The 19,221-nt window shown below is 45.3% G+C and overlaps 1 protein-coding gene across 1 annotated transcript in view; it reads right to left on the reverse strand.

Moving 5' to 3' along the window:
• The window catches only part of AK5 (adenylate kinase 5), a 200,115-nt gene that overhangs the window by 169,260 nt on the left and 11,634 nt on the right, over positions 1-19,221 (reverse strand). Inside the window, exons 3-5 of the mRNA XM_084757305.1 lie at positions 18,118-18,285; positions 16,718-16,887; positions 16,519-16,632 (exon numbers count right to left, since the gene is read on the reverse strand). Of these exons, the coding sequence (XP_084613431.1) occupies positions 16,519-16,632; positions 16,718-16,887; positions 18,118-18,285 (452 nt within the window). The remainder of the gene's footprint in view (positions 1-16,518; positions 16,633-16,717; positions 16,888-18,117; positions 18,286-19,221) is intronic.

The following is a 19,221-nucleotide window of genomic DNA, read 5'->3' on the forward strand; positions in this document are numbered from 1 at the left end:
AAGCTAAGGATGGAAGAGAGAAGCCCTGCAAGCTGAATGGTAAACTTGGACCACAAAGGGGCTCTGGGCGCCAGGACCTTGCTACACTCAATGGACAATTGTTGACGTTCATATTGTAGATTATTTTAGGATTTTCTCTCCAAAGCATCACGTAACCTACAAGTGCAGATCACCGCCTTCTGCCCCACATTTACACCGTTCATTTAGTTTTCTCCTCTCAGACAGTTATTTGGAGCTTCTAGCACAAAGCTAAGCAAAATAGAAAGAGGATATGTATTTGCAGTTCACAATTGGGAGGAAAACACACAACATTTCACCATTAAATATAAGGCTAACTGGGGCTTATAAAATACATCTTTTGTCAGACTGAAATAATTCCAATATGCTAGGCTCTGCGCCCACCCCTGCTCCAATAAATCACTGTGTTGTTAATGGTTTTTTTTTCCTTTTGCCATTGCCAAGGAACATAGTCTATTCTGCACTAAGATTTGGTTTTTGGCCTAATTCGCTCTGGTGAATGTGCACGTGTATTTGAGGACACTGCTTTACATGGTTGTTGTATTGTTCAAATTATCTCACTGCTAATATTCTATCTAGTTGCTATATTAGGCAATGAAAACAGACATGAAGTTTCCAACTCTGTGTGTCTGTTTTATTTTGTCATTTACTTATTTATAAACTAAAAATACTTGTATATAGTCTAAAACATTTTATTAGGTATATAGACTTTTATAATTTATACATCATTGAACATATAAAAATGCAACTATAAGGCCAGGTATTGTGAATCCTGCGTTTAATTCCAACACTCAGAGACAGAGACGGCCCATCTATGTGAGTTTGAGGCTAGCCTGGTCTACTTAGCAATTTTTGGCAAGGCAGGGCATCACAGTGAGAAAATACAACTGTATGTATTCTAAGGATCTGTTGAGCTAATTGGTTTACATTAGGAAACGTCCCTCTCTCTCCTGTCTTGGTCAATGGTAGCATCATCAAAGCTACCACAGCTTTCTTCTGTTGGTGTTTGCATGGTATCTTTTCTGTCCTTTATTCTTGATCTTCATTTTTAACTTATGTATTGTAAAAATGAAGTCTATCACTTATATTCAAGCAATGAAGATCTCATATGAATATCCCAGCACAAATGGGAATCCTTCCTAGCATAAGCAGGCATCCTGTTAATTCCTTTGGTAAATTCTGCACTTCATTTTCCCCCTCATCATACGGGGCACCCTCATCTTCACTGTTTACAGACTGCAATACGCTTATACTCAAAGCTAAATTGGCATGATATGAGAACAGTATTTTGGGTTTCCCAAATCTATAACAGCCAACTTAATTTGACTTTATTTTTTTTGCTAATTTAAGATACTCAAATGATAGCATTCTCTCCAGAAACTGTCATCTGCTGAGGCCAGTCAGGGGACAGGGCTGGGTAATTAAGGGAATAGTCATTTATGTCAGAGTGGATCACATAAGAAGTATCAGGTGGTGACCACGGACAGCCTTCTGTAACTGGGCCTTATGATGCATTCTGTGGAAACAAAGAAATGTATGTTCTGTGGGAAAGATGAGGTGCTTACTGAGGAATTCCTGTACACAGAGGAGCTGTGAGGCAACAGGCAGGTGAGGGTCCTGCTGCCGTCAGCAAGTCTGCAGTGCTGCACACCGTCCTCTCTCCACTGCTCTGACTTATTGCAACCATAGGCTTGCCTGACCTCTGGCTTCCTCACGGTTTGCAACAAGGGCAAGCCGGTCATGGGGAGGTGGCAGAGGGAGGTAGATGCTTATTCCCTTTGCTCTAATCAGAGGCTGCCTCTCTCTCTTGGGAAGGTCAAGGCTCCTGCCTGTCACCTCCTAGGTCATCTGTTTGTTCTGGGTTCTGTTCAAACAGTGTCTGCTTCTTGAACCTACAGGCCTTGGGATGGAGAATGCTCTCTCTTCCATCAGCCATCTGGTATGGAGCTTTCACTTTCTCATGTTCCATGTGCCATTTTCAGAGGTGTTTTACGCATACCCTGCTAACCACCCTTCTGCTTAGCCTGCGAGTGTGCCCTTGCTTTCCTGAGGACCTCAGCAAGGCAGCCATCTGCTGAACGATATGCACTACTGTACTAAAAGCCACTGGCATGTTCTGAGCTGTAGCACAACTTTCTGATGAGTAAAGTACAGTCAGCAAGGCTTGGGGTCCCGAAGGAGGCTGGCCAGAGGCTTGTTTAAAGAGGAAAGAGAAAAGGAAGAAAGATCCTCAAAGATTGGTAGAGAAAAATAAAGACAGCGCTAAGACCAGACATGTCTAGCTCGGATCAGACTGCACTGGGCAGAGTCCTTGGAGATTGCATGTGTCACTCAAAGACATTTTACTGGGAACACGTCTCTTGCTGGACTCCTTTACTGTGAGGAAGTTTTCCCACTCAAGCAAATAAATGAGAAGATGAGTGCAGGTATAGATGTTGAGATAACTGTGTGTGCATGCACGTGTGTGTGTGTGTGTGACCGTGCTTTGATTGCCAACTTCACTACTGTTACCACCAGGTCACCTGCTCTGTTACTACTGTCAGCACGCCCCTGAGCATCGCTGTGGTGTGCTGCCAGATGCTAAGTTCAAGTTGGTGCTTTTTTTTTGTACAGAAACTTTGTTAAACTTTGCTAAAGGATGTATAAACTTGCAGGTTCTCAGGCTCCACTCACCGGCAATGCTACCACTGTCTGTGAAGTAACAAGGACAATATGCTTTCTTTGTGGTTTGTCTTGAGACAAGGCCTCATGTAACTCAGGCTGACCTCCAATATGTTATTTAGCTGATGATGACCTTGAATTCCTGAATCTCCTTCCTCCATCCCTCAGGTGCTGGGATAACAGCCGTCTGTCCCTATGCCCACTTCATTTTCCAACAGGATGTGCATGTTGGGTGTGGCAGCACAGGTAATGAGTTTGAGGTCAGCCTCAGCTACCAAGTGAATTCCAGGCTAGCCTAGGATATAGCAAGAGTGTGCCTCAGAGACTGAAATAAATAAAATAAAAAACCAAGCAAGTTATTCACCCGCTTGTGATACAAAACATTTGGGAGAAACACATTTGTGGACAAAAGTCATCCAGGCATTCCAACTGGGAAAAGGATTTATTAGTTTTCCTGGGGGAGGAGTTTGAGTTTTTTAAGAGAACTTGTAATATAGGTTTTAAGCACAAGGGTTAAGAGACAGGTGAACAATGTATATGCCATGAGCCCAAAGTGCACTGCAGTAGAAACAGACAAGGAAGGCAGACTGAATGGGACCAAGTTCTTGGCATGAACAGGAAGAAGAAAGGGATGAAAGGAAAGACAGACCTGAGAAAGAAGCAAGACCTTGCTCCTCGGCCCGGCTTAGCCTCTCACTCTAGATCTTGCGTGCCTCCACCTGGGTTGTGTGTGTGTGTGGCGGTGTTACAGCTGTAGACCCCCTGTAACAGTGAGTACAGTCACTGTACTCTAAAAAAAATTCTGACTTTCCTCCCCTTGAGTATGAGTTAGTCTTGATGACTCATTTATCTCACACACACACACACACACACACACACACACACACACACACACACACGTGCACATACCCAAATGCACCTACAAAACAGAAGCACCATTGTCTAAAGGTAGATGAGAACAGGTTAAGACCTTTGGAGCTCAACGTGAGCAGTGACAACACTGGGGTGCTCCTAACCCCAACAACTACTGAAAAGCAGGCTCCCGAGAGACTCACAGTCAAAACAAACCAGCTAACTACTTCTTGGATTACTGTTCCAGGTAACTGATGTCTGAGAAGTTACGTCTAGTGCTTGTACACTGCGGTCCTTGGGGGATACAGCAGCCATACTGAAGATGCACAGCAGAGGTCGAGGATGATTCAGGCTCATGGCTGTACAAAGTTGGAAAGCTACCTTTTACTCCATATAGGCTGATTCTAAAAATCCCACCAGCCTTTCAATTTTATGGACTGATATTGTATCACAACACATTGCAATAAAAATAAATGAATAATTATCTTCTAATATAATTTCAATCTCAAAGTCTAATTATTAAATAATTATAAACAAGCTTCTAAGCCATTAGTTCTAGGGAAAGAATCAAAATTGTATCTACTATTTTGCATGGAGGTGCTAATGCTTTGAGAAAATATTGTGTAATTAAAATGAAACCACTCTCCCTTTAAGGCAAATCAGATTTGTCCCCCTTAGGAACCGCAAATCTAATTACAAGTCAGTCGAGTCAATTCACAATGCACATAGGACAGTGGCACCTTCTGGGGTTGGTTTTCCTCTGTCTCCAAGTTTTAGAAAAACGTAGTTATCTAGTTGAGATTTTTCATATGTCTATGTATATATTCTCAGTCACTCAGACTGAGAACTGAATCTTCTTTTAGCCTCCCCTTTAATGGCAACACTGAGGCTAAATGATTAGGCACTACAGGAAACCACTATGAAAGGGGAAACACCCAGATCATCACATCCAGCTGCCCTGGCAGCTCTCACTCTTTTAACCTACATCCCATGATGAATGGCATGTGAGTTCAGGGCCCACGGCCTCCTAAGTACAGTTACTCAAGAATCGTAAAGGATGTGATGGGGGAGGGGGTGGTCAAGCTCATGCTTAACATGCTACACAGCCAGTACCAAGCCAGCCTGGGCTACAAGGAAATAGCAAGCCAGCCTGGTCTAACACAGCCAGTACCAAACCAGCCTGGGCTAGCACAGCCAATACCAAGCCAGCTTGGGCTACACAGCTAGTACGAAGCCAGCCTGGGCTAGCACAGCCAGTACCAAGATAGCCGAGGCTAACACAGCCAGTGCCAAGCTAACCTTGACTACATAGCAAGACCCTGACTCAGAATGCATAAACAAACAAGAGGCAGAACTGTAAAGGGATACAAATGGCTGAGCAGGGTGATTAAGATGCCTTGGGAGAACTTTAGGTCCCTTCCCCATGACCTCTGCAGCCATGGCCAGCGCAGCACAATCCAAGTCAATGTGCTTGGCGTTGGCTATGGCTAAGCACCTGCATTCCACTGCCAAACACTGATCACATTTTGGAGAAGAAAACACCATGGCAACCACTGCCTTAAACAGAGCTGGAAACTGTGTTAAAGGAGGTGTCACTTCCACCACCAGCTGTCTTTGAAATGCCTAGTCTTCCATCCCATGATTTTGTAAGGTGTGTGCACTGGTGTGGGGGTGGCTTGGGATGGGAAAATTGGGTGTGGGAAGGGGGAGCACATCTTGTTTTAAGTTTATTATTAAAATTTTCTAAATAGGAGAGATGAAACTCCCGAAATCTTCCACGCATGAACCAGCATCACAGCTCGAACTGTCAGAATGTCACTTGCCACCTACAAAGGACTTACACATTTTTAAAAACTTTCTTGTGGTACAATAATTACCAATATGTAGCACCACTATAAAAACCACGTCAGATGAAATCACTCTGTGAAACTCGCAAAGGTTTAACTGTTTTTCTTTCACTTGAAATCATAACAAGTTTAAAATAGGTTACTTAATAGAAAGACAGTTCTCTCACGAAAACACAAATTGATGTAGTAATAAATCGTTTCCCCTATGCCCCACTCTCTTAAGTGTTCTGGGCATGTTTTACAACTTGCAAACAAGCAAACAAACAAACCAGCCCAGGTGGATGGTGCCTGGGAAACACACTCAGAGTTGACCTCTCACCTCCATACCCAATTGCACTTGCACTCATGTGCGTGCACACACACACACACACACACACACACACACACACACACACACACACACACACCACAGAGACAGAGTTAGGGAAACCTATTTCCCTCATGTGCACTGCACTGTACCTCGAAGAGCACATTGCCTGCATGCCCCTGGGAGAGTAACCCAGGTAAGGATAGGACACGTGCCCCGGTAGTTTTATATCTTTGGAAAGTGTTCTCTATTGCAAATTACAGCTTAAGCTAATGAGAGATGAGAGCAAGATGGCATGCTAAATAATGTACGCATGCTCTCTTTACACATACTTGCACCATGAGTTTACAGATTCATTCATCTCTGTACTTACAGAATGAGGTGTCAGCCTGGAAGAAGGTTAATGGATATTTATTGCTGATTTTTTTGTTTTGATACAGTGTCTTCTTCTTATACCCCAGGCTAGGTAGCCCAGGTTAGCCTCACGCTCACAGCCATCTTCAGCCTCCATGGTCTGAGATCGCAGGTGTGAGCCACTGTATCAGGCAAGGCCCTGAGCTACCCATGAGGACTCTTCACTGGGCTGCCAGGGACCTCCCAGCTGCTTGTGTTACTCTCTGACTAGAGTTGAATAATATCCTTAAATACGTTTGCCATCCGAGCTTCCTATTCTACTGTCCAGGTCTTCTTGGTTGTTGCCTCAGTTACTGTTCTACTGCTGTGAAGACACCAAGGCTTTTAATTTAGTGGCTCATGGTTCCTGAAGGCTAGAGTCAATGACTATTATGGTGTGGAGTATGGCAGCCTGAAGGCAGGCAGAGCTCTGGAGCAGTAGCTAAGAACTCATATGCTGATCTGCAAATTGGGGGAAGAGGAGGAGGGAGGGAGGGGGTGGGAGAGAGAGAGAGAGAGAGAGAGAGAGAGAGAGAGAGAGAGAGAGAGAGAGAGAGAGAGAGAGCGCTAACTAACTGGGACTGGTGTGGGTGACACACCTACACACAAGGTCACATCTTCTAATCCTTCCCACATAGTTCCAACTAAGGACGGTGCATTCAAAAGGACCGTTCTCGCTCAAGCCACCACAGTTGTCTGCATTTTTTGATTATCTTTTTTAAATTTTTATTTTCATTTTTCGTGGTGCTAAAATCGAGCCCAGGTTTTGCCTATGCTAGGTAAACCCTTTACCATACAGCCACATCCCTAGCCTGATTTTAAGTTATCAAATGCGCTGATTTCTTTTTGCCAATTTGACACAAATTTAGACAACATCTGCAATTGACAAAATGCCTCGGCTGTGGTGCTGCACACCTGTAAAGCCAGTTTTCAGGAAGGCAGATCCAGTGAACTCCAGGCCAGACTGGTCTAGAAAGCAAATCAAGGACAACACAGGGAGGATTGAGAGCGGGGGAGGGAGGGAAAGAGCGACAGAGAGACAGAGAGAGAGAGGGGGCGGGGTGGGCAGGAATCTGTACACAAGTCTGTGGAAGCATCGTCTTGATTAATGATTGATGTGAGCAGACCCAGGCCATTCCATTGTGGGTGTTACCACCCCTGTGCAGGTGATCTTGGAAGATTGTGTGTGTGTGTGTGTGTGTGTGTGTGTGTGTGTGTGTGTGTGTGTGTGTGTTGTATTTGAGTGTGAGCCTGGAGAGCAATCCAGTAAGGAGCTTTAGTCCAGGGCCTCTGCTTCAGGAACTGTCTTCGGGTTCCTGCCTTGAGTTCTGGCCTTTATGTCCTTTCATAATAAACTACAAGCTATAAGCAGACATAAACTCCTCCTTCCCCAAGTTGCCTTTGGTGGTACTATTTATCACAGCATTATAAAGTGAACTAGGACATAAGGGCAATATTGCATCATTTGCAAGTGGGAACGCCACAGCATATCTATGTTTCTTAAAACACGGTGGTAGTAGGAGTGCATGCTTAAGACTAACCCCCACCCCTGGGCTCAATTCATATCTCTGCCTCAGGAAGTGCTGTGACTCGGCACAGATCCACGTGTAGACTGTCCACTGCTCACGCGTAAAGTAGCTTCACATCGTTTGCAGAATCAGCATGTGTCCGTGTAAGAACACAGATGGGTTCAGAACGCCTGTCCCACAGCAACTCCTCCGTGTGTGCTCGGTGTGATGTGTCTACCAATGTTGCTAATTCACTTCTCTTTTCCCACACCAATCAATCAAATAGCAGGCTCTGCCCTCCAATGCTTCACCGTGTGCAGGAGAGAAGCCAGGATCTCAAGACCCCAGGACCCCAGGGCCCCAGGACTCCAGGATGCCAAGACCCCAGGCCCCCAGGCCTCAGGACCCCAGGACTCCAGGACTCCAGCTCCCAACAGGCTGAGAATCCAGAACAGCTGGAAGATTGCTGGGAGCAGCCTGGTAGAAGGGGCCACAGGCTATACTGAGAAAGTAGCAGCCACATCTGACATGGAGAACAATGTGGACTCACAGGATCATGGGGGTGGAGATCAGCCCTGGATTGGGCTCTGCTATCAAAGCTCATAGCTAGGACCAGGGGAGGCAGAGTGGGATGTGGACGTGAGGCCCAAGGCTGTGTAAGTGCAGATAGTGGTAGAGTCTGGGCTGGGTGGGGATGGCCATGATCTGAAGAGTGAGCATCTCCTTATCTGACCAATGCTGAGACCCAGCAGTGTGTAGTGGAGCCACCAAGTCTCCAGAAAACTATTTCTATTTCATAACCTTCCAATTTTAAACTCTGGCACACATTTCTTTTTAAATGTTGTCTGCAGCCCACACCCAGCCTGGAGGCTGCTGGCTCAAACTCTCCAGACTAGGGGAAGCTAGTGGTCTTCATTCCATAGCATCACCAAGATGGGGATTCCAGCTGTGCCCTTGCCGGACAGTGGCTGAGAGGGCGTCACTCAGCTTTCTGAGCCTTGGTTTCTTTCTCTGTAGAGCACAATGGAGACACCTGCTTGGGGAGAGAAGTGATCACACACACAAATACAATACTCTCTCTCTCTCTCTCTCTCTCTCTCTCTCTCTCTCTCTCTCTCTCTCTCTCTCTCTCCATTAAGTTAAAAGTGACGGAGTAACAATAGGGATATAAAATTAATAAATTATAATAAACCCTCTCAAATAAATAATATTCCAGAAATATTTTTCTTGGACCAAAAATAGAATACAAATATACCCAAGCATAGCAACACAAACCTAAAGTCTATGCACGCAGTAGGCAGGAGGATCAAGAGTTCAAGGCCATCCTGGGCTATCTAGTGAGACCATACTCAAAAAACTAACCTAACCTAACAGTGCGTGAGATGGCGCAGCTGAGCAGAATGAGCCTTAGCCAGATGCCATAGAGCTGCCTGGTTTGCACAGCAGGAATCGCATGACGAGAAACTGCAGTCAGATGCAAAGTAACTCACCCGAACCTACTAAGAATTTCTCCAAATGGAGTTGCAGCTTGTTGCTGTACTCAGGTGGCTTTTCTGTTACTATCATACCCACTGCTCTCTTTGCCAAATAAGTAAGTTTGTTTAACTAGATAAATCTCTTTTTCCTATTCTGATATAAAGGTCAAGTTCAGCAGCCCATCCAAATCCCACCCATCTCCAACACACACACACACACACACACACACACACACACACACACACACACGTACACACACGCGCACACATGCACACACATGTACACACATGAACACCCCAGTGGCTGGTACAGGCAATGAGGACTTCACCTTCCATCTTCCAGTTAACCTTACCTGAAGCCCTCACTGTTGTATCCAAAAGCCTCTTGGCTCTTGCCCACACTTACTACCTTGAAGGGTAAGGGACTCAGCATTTTCTGGGATCCCCCCTCCTCCCCAAAGGCTTCTCTGTTGCTGTGGATGTGTCTAGTCCTTGGAGATGAAGAGCCTGGCTTCTTAAACCGCATTTCAGTGGAGAACCTCTTCCCCTGCAGCCAAGGGTCTCTGACCGAGCTCTAACCAACCACACAAAAAGGTGAGTCTTGGCCACTTACATGGTCCTAAAGACCCAGCAAGGGAATATAACTAGAGAAAAATATTAATTAGTAGTATTTAAAAATAATATTTTAGCATCCCTGACCAGGCTGTCATCCTGACCTGGTTCAGCTGGGGAACCTGGTGCTCCTGAAAGCATACACAGTACATCATCCTGAAGGCATACACAGTACATCATCCTGACACCCAGCAGCCTGTTCTGAAGGGACCTAGTGTGTCTTGCAGTCAAACACCAGAAGGTTACCAATGTCGTGTACCTGTCTGATATAAAACCAGCTTTTCTAACGAATAGTCAAGAAGAATGAGAGAGCTGCACTGGAACAGTAAAACTACCACAGACTCAATGCTGCTCCTGGAAAAGTGGACCCCAAGGCCCAGCGCAGGTAAATTCACCTAGAGACCTGCGACCACAGCTGCTGCTCCTGCTCTTGGGATTTTCCTCAGGGGATGTGACCTGATGACATTCTTACTCCTCCTTGTAGCATCCCAGAAAAAATGCAGTCTTAACAAATATCTCTTTAGGGTGCTTTATTCTTCTATCAAAATAAATTTGTCTACTCTATCAAAGCAAATTAAATAATGTCCCCTCCACTGCTACTAGAAACATCTTCACCACAGCTGGCTCTGTGATCCTCGTCCTCAGGCTTGAGCCAGACTCTACCACGTTCCCTCTAGCTCCTCCAGTGCATCGCAGACCCCTGGCAATAGGCGTTCTACAGTTGAGCCTTTCTGTGTGGGTCCCGCTTACCACTGCTTCTCAGCAACTGCATAGGGTTGTTGCCTTAACGGCCATCCTCCCTATCCCATACTTGCTCAGGAAAGCATACCCCTACATTCTCAACCTTCTTGTCAAGTTTCTTTCTTCTCAGTTCAATAATTCTGACTCAAGATGACATTTAGGGAAAGCCCTCAGCCCCCGATCACCATAAGTAATACTTCCTTTTAGCCCTCGGAGCAAGCAGTGTGGACTTTCCACTAAGCCTGATCCTGAGGGTGGTTATCTTTCTGTGGTGCATTGCAAAATCCTTCCTGGGGGGGGGGGGTGGGAAAGAGTGCTGCACCTGGTCATTCAAAATAAAGAAAATCTCTCAAGCCTGAAATTGTTGCTCTATCAGAGGTGAGCGGGACATTCGGGAAGGGGTCAAGACTGAGAGGGACCAGAAAGTGAACAGGTCCTCCGTGAAAACCTGGTCCAGAGGACATCTCCAAACAAGGCAGTAAAACAGTAGGATGCTGGGATATTGCAGACAAAGCAGCTTGGCTCAATGAAATGAGGAGTCCTCCAAAGTGGAGACCCTATAGCTCACTGCTGTCCACGGGTTTGCTCCCTGCAATGTACTAAGTAAATGTACCCCCCTTTTCTACACTAGTACAGTGGATGAATTCCCTCACCAAATATCCCAACACAGATAGTAAACAGAATGAGGTGGGTTTTCTTTCTTTCTTTCTTTCTTTCTTTCTTTCTTTCTTTTTTCATGAAGATGATTGAGAGTCCCTTTCAGTTTGTGGTTGTTTGTATGCCTGGCTACGTGGGGGAATCAGACTGTTGCGGGGACTGTGTGAAAGAAGATTGCAGTGACGGGACAGTGACTCTGCAACTACACAGCTCAAAAGAGTGAGGCTGCCAGTGCTAAGGTAGAGAAACGGTGCTGCTCAGCCTCAGCAGGAGGCTAATGACATCATGACATCACTTGGGCCTGGAGCTCAGGTCCTACATTCTTAGGAGGAGCCCTTCCATGCCTAAGTTTGGAACTCTGGGTTGTTTTTACCTCTGGGTTAGTTTCAACTAATCAAGTATTTCTTCTCCTTCTCCTTCTCCTTCTCCTTCTTCTGGAGCAGGAAGGAAGAGGAGGAAGAGGAGGAGGTGGAGGAAGATGGAGCGAGGATGTGCTAATTGATGGGCTTCCAAGTGCATCCCTCTCAGCAGTTTTGCATGGCCTGGACTCCAGGTGCCAGCACTCTGGGGTGGCCTCCAGCCATTTGTGGAAGCACGAAGACCTTCACACAGAGGCTTAAGGCCAAACTCAGAAGGAAAGCTAAAAGGAGAGCTATTGTGGGCTGCCTTAAGGCATCAAGGATGTCTCTGATGGTTTAATCAGTTAGTTTGAAAAATAGACTGTAGAAGGAATAGAGTCTTTGCCTTCATAGTCTCTGACAAGAGGAGGGAAGAACTGGCCTCCCCTGCTATAAATCAAAGGGGTGTTGTTTTTACCACAGCCTATTAGTAATCATCACACCCTTATGAGCCATGGTCGTGCAGAGAACTAGAGGACTGACTCAGTTCCTCTTAGAGCAGTCTTGTGAGGCATGGTCATCCCCATTCCTTGGAGAACACCGAGGCCTCAGGAAGCTCTAAATTAATCAAGTGTATACAGATGATCAGACTCAACACTCACCGTCTCCACTGACTGAGAACCTACCGCACAGTTCACATGAAGGTCTGACAAATGACTCAAAATGACCTCCTGTGTAGTGATTTGATTTGTTCCTTTGTGTGGCATCCAAGCCATCCTGTCTGCTCGAACCCTCTATAGCAAAGGAGTGTAATGAGTTGATGAGACAGGTGTGAAGGTCTCAAGAAAGAGAGAAGGAAGCCAACCTTCCGCACAAATCAACTCTGCCTCAAATAGCGCAGAAGAGAAGCCCATGCCAGGAGAAAAACTGCATCACACAGTAATTCTATCAAAGTCAGCTGAACACCAAGAACAGGTTACAAAGCAGGCAATTTGTCCATAATGCTATAAGCTGCAAGCGAACATGGCTAACATACATGGCACACAATTTTTACAAGGAAAACTTTATTTAACAAGACACAACCAGGCCTAGTGCACACCGCGACGTGGTGATGGTCACCTGTGTTGGTCAGTTCTGTCAGCCTGACTCAATCTAGAATCCCCTAGGCAGGTGTTCTCAGTGAGGGGCCATGTAGACTGTTAGCTCTGTGGGCAAGCTTGTGAAGGAGTTATCCTAACTGGCTTCATTGAGATGGAAAGATCCACCCAAATGTGGACAACACCACTTCATGGGCTGGGGCATGGTCTGTGTGAAAATAGAAGGAGGAGGAGGAGGAGGAAGAAGAGAAGGAGAAGGAGGAAGAGGAGATGGAGGAGGTAGAGGATGAGTAAGAGGAGAAGGAGGAGGAGGTGGTGGAGGAGGAGGAGGTAGAGGAGCAGGAGGAGGAGGAGGAACCACTTAGCAAAACAAGAAGGCAAGCATAGGTAGAGTGCATGGAAGTTCGGGTGAGTTCCTGTCTTGACGTCCTCAAAAGGATGGCCTACAACTTGGAACTATAAGCTGAACAGACCCTTCCCCCTAAGTTGCTTTTTGTTGGGGCACAACAACAACAACAACAACAACAACAACAACAGCAACAACAACAACAACAACAAACTGGGATATGTAGATAGAAAGGCATGGCTTTCTGAAAATTAGTCTACACACACTTATCTATACAACTGTATTTAGTATTAAAACCAAGATTGATACTAACTTTATGAAGAGTTAACTATAGAGACTAGTCAACTTGGAAAAGAACGTGAAGTATGTCTGTCAGGTTTTCATCGCTATACGGGATTACCCGACAGACAGGCTAAGTATCAAGCAGAAAGGTGCTTGCCGAAAGCTGAAGGCTAAGAGTGAGTGGCACTGCCGGTTTGGCCTCTGGCAAGGGTGACATATCCTTACGGGAGCACATCAGAATGAATGCTCACGTCACAACCAGGAAGAGAGGGAGCTGGCAGGGCCCTCACCATCCCTTACAGGACCCGGAATCCAAGGATTTGAAGATCGCCCATAAAGATCTATTCCTCAACATTTTGCAGAACCTAACATCTCCCTACGGGGGACCAGATATTTAAATCGACCTGCAGAGGGCGTCACCCACATTCAAACAATAGCAAGACAGAGGTGCCCTTCCACGATCAGGATATCGTTTAGATCCCTGCCCCCCGCCCCGCACAGAAACCACAGTGTTGGAAATGCATAACCAAACAAAATAACTGAATAGTGAAAGCGGGAGCAGGCCCTTGTCTACACATCGATACAGTCATTTCAGTGGCGTTCCAAGGTAAACACACTCCTGCTCCCAACCTCTTCTATGCTGGTAACGAACAGGGAAGACCTCAGGGGCTCAAGCCTCAAAAGACAGTAATTACAACCAAGGGGATCAGCCGATGCGAGTGAATGACCAGACCCGGAAGCCCCTCTTGTGCTGGGCAGGAAACCCTGTAATCCACTCCCATGGGGTTAGGGGTTACTTACTATTTACCAGCTGCAGTTGATTCCGGGACTTGAGCCCACGTGCCCAAACTTCTCCCCTCTTAAAGGCGGCTTTATTTCACCTTGCCTAGTCCTGCGCCTGCAGTTCTTTAGTGGCAGGAAGGGACGAGAACTTGACTTCAAGGTTGTAGTTAGCCAAGCATGAGAGCGAACGAGTGAAGAGAACTGCCCGTGCACCTGAGGTGCTGGGCTTTGGGATCACACTCGGGGTGCTCGCCAAGCTGAGTGATTGTGTGCTGTGTGTGGGAGGAAGAAAGCAGATCCATGTCTGCTTGGTCAAACAGGCAAATTGGTACAGGCTGCAAACTCTCCACAGCCATGAAGTTGTTGCAGGCCCCTATCTGCCCTGGTGGACTACATTTCCCAGACTTCTCCACGAAGATACCTTGGCCAAATTCTCAACACCAGTAAGCACACATGCTGGTGTCAACAGTGCTGGTGAGAAGCACATGTGCTGGTGTTAACAGTGCTGGTGAGCACATGTGTGGCATGTCATTTTCTGACCTGGGACTTCAGAGCTTCCCTGTTCTCTTTCCAGCAGACCAGCTGGAACTCGTTTGTGATGACAACCCTCATTTCAACCGCACAGTTGGTGATGGCAGCCGCCTACATGGGAGAATAACAACTGGAGGGGGCTATGGTCCCTTCAAGGAGAGAAGCTGCCTGGCCCATTCCAGTGTTGGCATTTCCTTAAAGGGAAGAAACAAAATCACACTTCTTTGTTCTATGAACCAGGCAGGTGTTGGGCATTTTATCAGAACGGCTGTGCTGGCACCATGTATGGCTGGCATCAGAAATCTAACCCTTCTTACACTTGGATCTACGATGTGAAAAACTTGGGGGAAATGAAAGTGTTTCTCTCTCTCTCTCTCTCTCTCTCTCTCTCTCTCTCTCTCTCTCTCTCTCGTGTGTGTGTGTGTGTGTGTGTGTGTGTGTGTGTGTGTGTGTTTCCACTAACATGAGCTGAATTAAAGAAATCAAAGTTTAAAGATACTAAAGAGGGGCTGGAGAGATGGCTCAGAGGTTAAGAGCACTGTCTGTTCTTCCAAAGGTCCTGAGTTCAATTCCCAGCAACCACATGGTGGTTCACAACCATCTATAATGAGACCTGGTGCCCTCTTCCGGCATGCAGGCACACATGGGGCCAGAATGCTGTATAAATAATAAATAAACAATTTCTTTTTTAAAAAAGATACTAAAGAAAAACATCAAGCGTGGCTTAATAAAAACATACGGTCTTTGTTCCTGGCACAGATCACTGAAATTTCTTGAGTGATGGGTGTGTCTTTAGTTCTTCCTGTGTCTCCTTCAGAAGGCAATGTGTGCTAATGAAGTGACCATGGACATGGCCCTGGGTAGACTCGGCACTACAGAGTGGTGGCAACTTTCAGGCCTGCCCCATGATACCAGGAAGGAGAGGGAGGTTGGCTATAGGGCTACCAGAACTTTCTTGGCATCTCAGGGACTTGTAGAGTTGGTGCACACTCAGAGAAGCTCTGTCCTCTCCTGACAGTCCTTGCCCTGTGAGGATGGGGACCATTAGGAGAGCTGTGTGCGGCTCCCCTGTATGGGAGGGGGCTGTCTTTGCGCGCCCCTCTTCTCTCTGCTCTAGCTGCACTGCGTGTTCCAGGAGAATGATGTCAGAATTCTGAGCTACAAAGACAGCACTCTGGATTATGAATCTTTTTAAAGATTAATGGACACAGTATTTTAATTTTTGTGTTCATTTACGACAGATACAGTAGATGCTAATGAAGCATAATGTACTCCATTTCAGTACATTTTGGGAGCTGAACCACTGCATCTTGACGTAGCATGGCCAGTAGGGAGGAGCTCCGCAGCTGGCGACGATGGTGGTGTAGGGAGATCCCAGTCCCTTCCCCGGACAGCACTGACTGAGACTTATTTTAAATTAAATTAACCACAAAACGGGATCTTAGAGAAAGCATTTTGAAATAAAGTTTAGAAAGATCTACACTTTTTAACACAATCAATGAATTCTATTATCAGTTTTCATCTTTCTTATTGGCAGATGCTGCCTTCAATTTTTAAACATTTGCCAAGAGAAAACATCTTTTGCCAAGACACGCTCATGGATTTGCCTGTTTCAAACCAGAACTCAGAAATGCTGCCAAGAAATCATTGTTTGTCTTTGTTGTTGTTGTTGTTGTTGTTTGATCTAAAAATTTTAAGTAAAAAGCAGGACTTTAAAAAAAAATCAATGAGTGATAAGGCTAGGCTAACACTTAGTGGTAGAGTGCTTGCCTGACATATGCAGGGTCCTTGTTCTATTTCCAGAAACTGTGTCCACACAGGTAGATACAGATACAGATACAGATACAGATACAGATACAGATACAGATACAGATACAGATACAGATACAAATATAGGTATAGGTACAGGTACAAATAGAGATAGAGCTATGGATGGATAGATGATAGATAGATAGAAAGATGGATAGGTGACACAGATATACATATATATACACATACACATATATATGGATAGATAGATAGATGATGAGAGAAGAGAGAGGCTAATAAAACACAAGACGCTAATCTTACCTGGTCTTCAAACGACAGAGCCTGGGCCACGTCTCTGGGGAACCCATCAATAACAATGCCTTCTTCGTCAGGTATTTGCATCAACTTTTGCTTTATCTCAGTAATTGTTGTTTCCTTTAACACAAAGATGAAACCCCACAGTGTACTCCAGGCAGAAGCAATCATTGTTTGCACGAGCGAGGACGGGCATGCGCAGTACCTGTGGGGCCAGCTCCCCGTTGGTGATTATCTTGGCGATCAGGCTCCATTTTCGGTTGCTGCTGGCACTGTGGATTTTCTTCCTCAATAGCTCGCCCACTGAAATGTACTGGAATCCATACCGCTCTGCAATTTTCAAACTCTGAGTGCCCTTTCCGCTTCCCGGACCACCTGGCATGCAAAATAGGCAAAACTATGACCTTATACAAAAAGCCACTCCTCCCTGACACTCCTGTTCCCTGCTGAGAGGACAGCTCTGAGACAAAGACCACTGCACACTCACGTCTCTCCGTGAGCTCATAGATTTTTGAGAAAGTTAGAATTTGCAAGTGATCAAAAGGTACACTGTGTGGCTAGGGAGATGGTTGAGCCAGTAATGTGCTGCTACGCAAGGCTTGATTTTGGACCCCAAGTAAAAAGCTGGGTGTGGTGACACCAGTGAGAGATTCTGTCTCAGAAAACAGGGTGAACAGCTTCTGGGAATGACATCTGAGTTTGATTTCTGCCCTCCACACACATACACCATCATCTGTGTACACAGACAGATGCGCTCATACACAGCGTTCGCACACACACACACACACACACACACACACACACACACAATCATCTGTGCACACACACATGTTCCCATTTACAGTACACATATATACGCATGCACACACAGACATGCACAGTCATCTGTGTACACAGACATGCTCCCATACACAGCATAGACACAGACTTTTTAAAAAACATACTTTCCTTGCCTAAACTACTTCAGAAATATTCAGTATCTATTTCTTGTGGCATAGAATTGGGCTTGTATCTTTGTATTCAAAACAAGATTCACAGTGCTTTTATCTTTGTTTTTTGCATACTGATCAGAAGTTATTGGTGGCATAAAGCACCATTCTCTTCCACGTCCTTGTTAATAAGAGGGAAACTTACTTTACTATAGGTACTAGTTTGCACTCATACAAATGCTTCCAATACGCTGTTGTTTATTTTCCTTCTGTGGTTACTAGGGAATAAAATTTTGATATGCCAATTAAAGAGAATTAAATCCTTACTTAAAAAGAAAATATCTAGTTGATTAATTAGCTACATTAAAGTTTAAGCGAAGAAAACCACAGATTTGTAAACCTTGAAGATATTATTTTCAATTCATTGTAGAGAATCACTGGGATGTTGCAATGGGGATCTAAGAACATGAAGGAGGTGCTGAATAGAAGTATAGCTCTGCTTTATTGGAAACTGTTCTAAACTATTTGCATGTATTATCCCTTGAATCTTTGTTTCTGGTTGGTTGTCATTATCCAGCTCAACATTTGCAGATACGCTACCTAATTATTATTTCGGAAACATAAACTTACAAAAAAAGTTAGCAACAGTGGAGAACCTCGATGCTTGCTGTCATACCTATGACAAGGATGATCTTGGGTCGAGGTCTAGTTGGGTCAAAGACCTCGTACTCTTCGATCAGCTCTGCGGTCTCTGACAGGTCCGTGTCACTCTCTATGGAGAACTGGTGGATTGGAGGAAGCCGGTCATACCGGCGATACGGAAAGTTTGAGTTTTCGGGTATTACTGCAAAAGAGAAAGATAATTTTGAAAAAAAAGGAAACGCAGTGAAACACTTTTCACAGCTGACCAATTAGTACAAGAAATTATATAAATTAGCTGATCTCTGGAAGAAGCCTTCCTTAGTGGTCAGCAAACATTTTCTTTTTTAAAAAATATTTTTAAATTTTAATTACTTTATTCAGATTACATATCATTGTTATCCCTTCACTTATATCCTTCTATTCCTCCCTCTCTCCCTCCCTCTGTCTTTCACCCTATTCCTCTCTGCTAGGTTTGTGACAAAAAAGGACCTCCTCCCCCACCATATGGTCACAGCCTATCAAGTCTCATCTTGGTAGCATGCTTATCCTTTCTGAGTGCCACCAGGCCTCCCCAGCAAGGGGAAGTGGTGAAATATGGGGCACCAGAGTTTATGTCAGAGTCAGTTTCCGCTCTCCACACAACTGTGGAGGATGTCCTGTCCATTGGCTAGATCTGAATAGGGGTTCAATGTTTACTGCATGTATTGTCCATGGTTGGTGCAGTAGTTTGAACAGAGCCCCCTGGGTCCAGATCTGCCCATCATGATGTTCTTTTTGTAGGTTTCTAGGACCCTCTGGGTCCTTCTATTTCCCTATTCTCCCTTGCTTCTCTCACCTAGAGTCCCAATAGGAGGTCCCCACATCATCCCAGTCTCCTGATAAGTGAAGTGACAGCACAAGCTGGCGAGGATGTAGAGAAAGGTCAACACTCCTTCATTGCTGGTGGGAGTGCAAACTTGTACAACCACTTTGGAAATCAATCTGGTGCTTTCTCAGAAAACTGGGAATAGGGCTACCTCAAGACCCAGCTATTCCACTCCTTGGAATATACCCAGAAGATGCTCCAGCACACAAGGACATAGGCTCAACCGTGTTCATAGCAGCCTTATTCATAACAGCCAGAACATGGAAACAACCT

The sequence above is a fragment of the Acomys minous genome, assembly GCF_964271855.1.
Source record: "Acomys minous genome assembly, chromosome: 14".
Taxonomy (NCBI): domain Eukaryota; kingdom Metazoa; phylum Chordata; class Mammalia; order Rodentia; family Muridae; genus Acomys; species Acomys minous.